At 37.0% G+C, this 6,786-nt stretch overlaps 1 protein-coding gene across 1 annotated transcript in view; it reads left to right on the forward strand.

The window, feature by feature from the left end:
• The window catches only part of LOC104408208 (ADAMTS-like protein 1), a gene marked incomplete at its 3' end in the record, with an annotated part of 30,135 nt that extends 24,132 nt beyond the window's left edge, over positions 1-6,003 (forward strand). The window contains exon 4 of the mRNA XM_010017737.1: positions 5,767-6,003. Within this exon, the coding sequence (XP_010016039.1) occupies positions 5,767-6,003 (237 nt within the window). The remainder of the gene's footprint in view (positions 1-5,766) is intronic.
• Positions 6,004-6,786: the final 783 nt, after the last annotated feature.

Raw genomic sequence — 6,786 nt, forward strand, 5'->3', positions numbered from 1 at the left:
ACAACATTACTAGCTGTTTCAACAAGGTTTACAGCAGTTACCTTAAGCCTGAGATAAAATCTGTAGATGCTAGATCACATTAATCAGACCACCAAAACTCATAAACACCACCTGCAACACTTTTTTATATATACCTCACTTTCTTCACTTGGCTGAAATACCAGCTGTGATGACATTCCCCATTTTTTGGCTTACATTCAGACAAGCTACTTCCATCCCTGTTTCTTATCAGCTCATGCTTCATTTTATACACACCAGCCTAGATACTGCCCATCTTGCTTTTGACAAAATGACACTACCTTCTTTTCATTCACTAAAGGCTAGCCTGTTGGAAAGTGTCAAATTTAAACTTTTTGTAAGTGTGTAAATCTCCAGAAGCATTGTCTTCTGTGTGTGTGAAAACCATTATCACCAGGTAAAATTTTTTCAGAGCTACAAAAATGAATAGCAGGATTTAATTTTCTACCCTCTGGTGGCTGGAAATGCCAAGTGAAGTCTTTTGCAATCAGACCTCAAACCTACCAGTTTACATTTCACAGTAAAATAAAATAAAAAAATAATAAAAAGAATTAAAAAATAGTATAAACACTACACATTATCTCCTTACAGACACCAGATTTACTTAATGTGACAATTCTTCCAAACTCAGATCATTTAATGTAACTACAGACTGTTTATCAAAATGCTGAATTTTAATAACTTTAATAACTACAATCTCATTTCTGAATGGGTGCATTTTAAAACTTCAGTGTGTCATCTAGGAATTATTTCTTTGTACTCAGAAACCAGTGTTTTTAGTATATTGCTAATAGTAGCAGCCTTGGCTTCTGGATTTGTTACCTGAAGCAAGCAAACAGACCTGAAAACAGAACAAAAAAAATACCCCAAAAAACACTACCACCATTTTGTGTAAATGCATAAAGAATCTTTGTGGATCAGACAATCTGTATCACTTCCATCACAGTGGCATTTCAGGAGTCTGCTCAGGACTCTTCAGGACTGTGGATGATTCACAGATTTAAATTCAATATTTCTGATAATAATTTTTAATAATTTATTTTAATATCTCTTTTTGTTCTGCCAGTGTGGCACCAATGGTGGTTTTAGGAAAGTGTAATCTAATATTATGTATTTGTATTAGTTTTTGACTGAAATATTTGGAAGTTTTTCAATCCAAAATAAGTTATTGTATCTACTGTCAACATTTCACTTAATATTTAAAAGGTATGAACAAACAAAAATTTAAAATGGTATGAAGAGCTGCATATTGAATTATTTGCCCCCCCAAATTAGTATATACTTTAAAAGAAGAAAATAAGGTGCTTTTTTTGTAAAATTTTATTTTATAAACATTTCTAATGACAACTGTTCATGGAGGTTTAGATTTATACTTCACTGACTGTTTCAGCCCTCATCTCCACTCCATGTTTATTTAATACAGAGTAGAAGCATCTGCTGATATTCCCCCATTTACTTTGTTCATATTATTTCTCTCATACTTCTCTTTGTCAAATATTTTGCCGTGTCTTGGGGTTGTCAGAGAAAGCTATAGTATGAGCCCCTCTGGATCTAAGCAGCTAAGCATGATCCTAACCTATTTAAAAGTTCACAGGAATAGACAAGTGAAAAATCTGGCTGCAAGAAACTTAATTCAAGCAGGGCTCTCAACAACGCTTCAAGGCCAACTGGAGTTTCCATTAAAACCCTCTATCTCTTAAGTCTCTGTATTTTTATCTGAAGTTCTTATTTAGTCTTGGTCAAGCCTCTGCTTGAGGACCTCAGGCTTTCTTTCCCAGTAGGGAAATTGGTGCAGCTGAAATGCTCTGCATACTTCATGGAACTGGTTCAATAAGCTGTTCTGTCAGATGCTGCACAGAGTAGTCCAGTTTTTAGTCATTTTTTGCACAGAGGAAAAGCTCCAGGTATAGTAAATCATTCTTGGCCTCTGCAAATATACAAGCACATATATTGTAAACTGTTTTAAGGTTTCTCGACTGTTTCCATCTATAGCAGCTTAGATATGATCTTCCACATTTCACCCACTAAGTAAACTTTAAAAAGCGTGACCCTCTTTTGTCCCATGAAATCTGATCTACCTATCACCATCAAAGGACATCTGGGATTCATCTTATCTTTTCCACTGGTTTGTTGATTAATAGAAATTGTTTTGAATGGGATTCAAACATGGCAAAACTCCATGGACCTTATGAATTACCGTAGGGTTAAATAGGAGGTCAAGTAGAAAAAGAAAAACCAACTAAATGTGAAGAAGCAAATGAAGCTATAAGTAATACGGCCAGCATTAAGTGCTTAAGAGGTGAAGATGAAACTCCTGTGTTTATTTTAAAATAGGTTTCATACATCAAAGGCGTTTCTGGTCATCTTCAAAATGATATGTGTCTTCATTGCAGAGGAGGAAATCTTGACCTGATAGGATGAATGGAAATTATAGGTATCCATCACAGCTTCAGTCTTTCAGGAATATCTCATGAGCCTTTGCAAGCTAAAGGTCATGTAACAGCTGTCTAGGACTCAGAGAGTTAGAGGAACAGTTGTTTCCTATTCACTGGAAATTTTCTTCCCTAAAAAGTCTTAATGAATAAGAAGCTTGAAGATAAATGGACTTAGACAAGACTTTCAAGATTATTAGTTATTTCTGATTTTTCAAGGAGTGCAGTAGCAGTGGTTCCTCATGTCTGCAGGGGCCCATAGGTAATTTCAAAAAGAAAACAAAACCAGTAAGATTTGAATATAGCACCAAGGCTGGAGTAACCTGAAACAGAACTGTAGTGCTTTTGTGGCCAGATAACAGTGCTGCCACATGTTCCAAGCCAAACACAGGCCATGCAGATGTGGTTAGCAAAATACCTTGCAGAACTACATAACCCATGCAAAGATATGCTGCACTACTACACTGACTTGGCCCATAACTTCTTGCTGTCTCGAAGTGTGGGCATACTCTTGTCTCTCAGTCTGCTGTGCACATAGACGAACTACATACTGTTAGATAGCTTCCAGGATCAGACCCTTAGGTACAGTAGAATGTAACTTCACTCACATCAATGAAACAGTGATAGCTGGCAGCTGTGAAGGCCCTTCCACCAAGACCCATGAGTATACTGAAAGCAGGCTGATTATTTTTCTTTTTTGTTTTTTTCTTTCTTTTTTTCTGACTTCAATTTTTCTCGCTTTCTTCTGTCCATGAGCCAGCACTGCAGAAATAAGGCGAAAGAATGTTGCCTCAAAACACCAAAGCTCTTATATAAAGGTGTGCAGTGTTTAGAAGAAAACAGCAATTTACTGCTTGAACAAATATGCAACAAAACACTGGCTTTGCCTTATCTGTTATTTCAGCAACTAGAATACTCATTTATAGGTTGTAAATTTATATCTTTCATTATATGATTGCACAAAGAGGTTCTGATCACCACTAACATATAATACAAACAATAAATTATGAGTTTAAAAAGCAAAAAAAGATGGAAAGAAATTAATAAGTAGTGCCAAGTTCTATACAGTTTCTACTTTTCAGTCTCAGTGACCTGTGTCTAATGGTGGGTAATATTCAGATGGTGGGTGTGTTTTTTAATATTGTCCATTGGTATAAAAAAAATCTATTACAGAGGTTATGCAGGTGTTATGGGTGTAGATGCAAGTACATGTGCTTTCTTAGGTGAAAGGAAAGTTGAGGGAAAGGGATCTTTAAGGCCTTCAGATAGATTTAGGATTTGGGATTTCATCAGGAGAAAAGTGGTGGGCCAGGCCATGACCCTTTTTCGTGTCTGTGTGCCAAGGTAAGTATGCATGTCTGCATTTCTGACTGCTTGAATGTATTCTTTGAATGGCTTCAAGTTTCACATGAAAACTTTTCTAAACACAAGCTCTACTATTTAAATCCATTGTTTTATTTTGATCATGATATCAAAGACTGGAAGTATTTAACTTCCTGACGTGTCACCTGCCGTGTCCTGAAAGCTTGTTTTATGTTGATAGTACATTTTTTTCTTCTTTTGATTTAAAAATAAAATCCAATACAACAAACATAGTATCGAATACTGTACAAAGTAGGATTATGAACTCTTTAGGTTGTGTGCTTTACAGGGTCTTTCTGTCTTTGTAAAAATAAAGCTACTGCAAGCCAGGAAGTTTTGAAGGTAGAGCCAAGCTTGAACCAAACAAGAGGATTGGCTTGTATCTCCAAAACAAGCCTAAGCCAAGCCAATAGGCCTGACTGTGTTCATTTATGGACAGAAAAAATCAGAGAAGAGTATGCACCAAAGATTTTGTGGCAGGAAATGAGGCCACAGCGTTCCTCTTTGCATGTCTCTATCTATTTGAAAATAGAGCTAAAACGGATCATAGGTCAAGATATAACTGTCTTCTTCATTCTGTTTAAAAGCAGAACATAAAGACCACTTTTCCTCTAATTTCACAGCTATAGAGGAATAGTGAATTTCCCACATATTTTTCTGCTCTCTTCACTCTGTGCTGCTGTCCACAGTTTGTCTCGTGTCAACAGGTTGCCCAGATCAGAAAAAGGACCTGATTGCCTCAAAGTTTTTCTAAAGATTTTAAAATCAAACTGAAATACTTCCATCATATTTTTTTTTTATCTTCTGTAACATATGAATAGAAAAACTGTCTGTTGTCTAAGTTCTCCAGCACTAAAATTCCAGTTATGAACTTGTACTTTCAACCTCCACTTTCAAGAAGGAGGAATGAGCCCTGGATATTGCTCTTTGATACATACTTCTCTATAGCAAGATTTAGCCCAGTTTTATTTATTTTTTTTTCTTTTATGCCTTAATCCACTTAACCTTTTGTAGCAGGAACACTATTACGTGGTACTTAGACAGCGGAACTTCTGGCCAGAGCTTGACCCTTTGATTTTGGCCTGCATCATACATCACATATTTGAAATACAAAGCAAATTAACTGAAAATTTGCTCTGATGGTAGAATACAAATTAGTCTTAAGACCACATTGCCACTACACAGTGAGCAAGAACCTGGATTCGTTATCCTGGATTTGAGCCAAAGGTATACAGATGAAAAAGCCAAGGTTCTGACAATTTGCATCCAAAGAACATCTCGATTTGCTTTTTATATCAGGTGTACTGGGTTCAGAGTAGGGTTTTATAGGTCTCACAAACCTCCTGAAGGATTAACGAAGGGGCTTTTTAGAGGTCTTCCCAGTAAAATAATAGTAAGTTGCTAGTTATTCAAGTTATAAAAACTTAGGTTAAAGAAATGCAAATATGTATCACATTTATCTGGTTCTTGTTACCCTACCAAGTGATGAAGCAAAAAAAAAAAAAAAAAAAAAAAAAAAACAAACTAGTGAGGAGAGCTCAAATAAACAAACAACTAAATAATATAATTCTTTTTTCTTTCTCTTCAAACACGAAGGAAAATTTGTCTGGAAAAAAATGGCTGTGCACACACACTTCTCCTCGTATGTGCACAAGTGGAAAGATCCAGCAAGAGCACTTAAGGGCTGTGGTTAAGACACGTACAGTGCATTTCTTATGTCCCAAGCATATTTACACATGGTCTTTCTGTTCTTTCAGTACTTTTGTGGAAAGAAGAAAGAAAGGTATAATTACCCAGTTGAATTATGTGTATCTGTAGCCATTTCAATCACTCTTCTTTGTCCAAACAGAAAATCTCTCCGCATCTGGCAGCTGTGGAGCCCAGCCAGCTGCATGATACTGCGACTGGCTGTAACAAACAGACCTGCCGATCTTTTCCTCTTTCTTTTCTTCAGGACTGTCCACCAGAAGCAGGTGATTTTCGTGCCCAGCAGTGCTCTGCTCACAATGACGTCAAGTACCAGGGACAGTTTTATGAATGGCTTCCTGTCTCTAATGACCCCGACAACCCATGCTCACTGAAGTGCCAGGCCAGAGGAGCAGCTCTGGTTGTAGAGCTGGCACCAAAGGTTCTGGATGGGACCCGATGCTACACTGAATCACTGGACATGTGCATCAGTGGCTTTTGCCAGGTAAGGAGAGAATCCCTACCCTAAAGCCTTTCCTCATGATTCCTTCCCTCAGATTTCTCATGTGCTTACTCTCCTCCTCCATACTTGTATCATTTTAGCATCTCCATTTTAATTATCTGTTTTCATTCTCTTAAGTTGACTTCTACCTTGTTTGGAAGAGATGTACAAATTCAAAGATTATTTTCTCATTTTATGCTGTTTCCTTGTTTGGGTATGGTTTTGGTTTTTTTTGAGGAACGTATAATCAGGTTTCGTATAGTTAGCTGCAGCAGCAGAAAGCAGCAGCATTTCAAAGCACCATAAGAAAATAATGGGTTAGCTTTTAGTTTGGGTATACCAAAGTTTTACAAGTTTATGAAATTTACCATTATCTTTGCGGATTATTGCTCTCTGTAAGTCCCAAACCACACAGCAGTAGATGAGGTACTAAACTATGAAACTGGAAAATCTGCCATTGATTTGCCACAGGACTAAGCGAGCTGCTGTATGTCTTTAGACCTCAGCTTCCCTGTTTGCTACAAACTTCACAGTGAATGGAGATCTACTGATCATTCAACCAATTTATTTGCATCCTAATTTGTTTCTATATGACCTTTGTGCTTTTACTTACATTTTGCTACTCTTTTGAACCTATCTACATCAGAATTTAGTCTTCTGAACTACATGTGGTTGTTGACAGAGGGAAAGAAATTTGCAGCTCAGCTGCATTTCCAAAGCTATCGTCCATCTCAAACCGAGGCAGTGAATGCATCGAATATTTTCCAGAAGTGTAGTGACGATAGT

Source organism: Nestor notabilis, unplaced genomic scaffold (genome assembly GCF_000696875.1).
Source record: "Nestor notabilis isolate BGI_N333 unplaced genomic scaffold, ASM69687v1 scaffold14267, whole genome shotgun sequence".
Lineage (NCBI taxonomy): Eukaryota > Metazoa > Chordata > Aves > Psittaciformes > Psittacidae > Nestor > Nestor notabilis.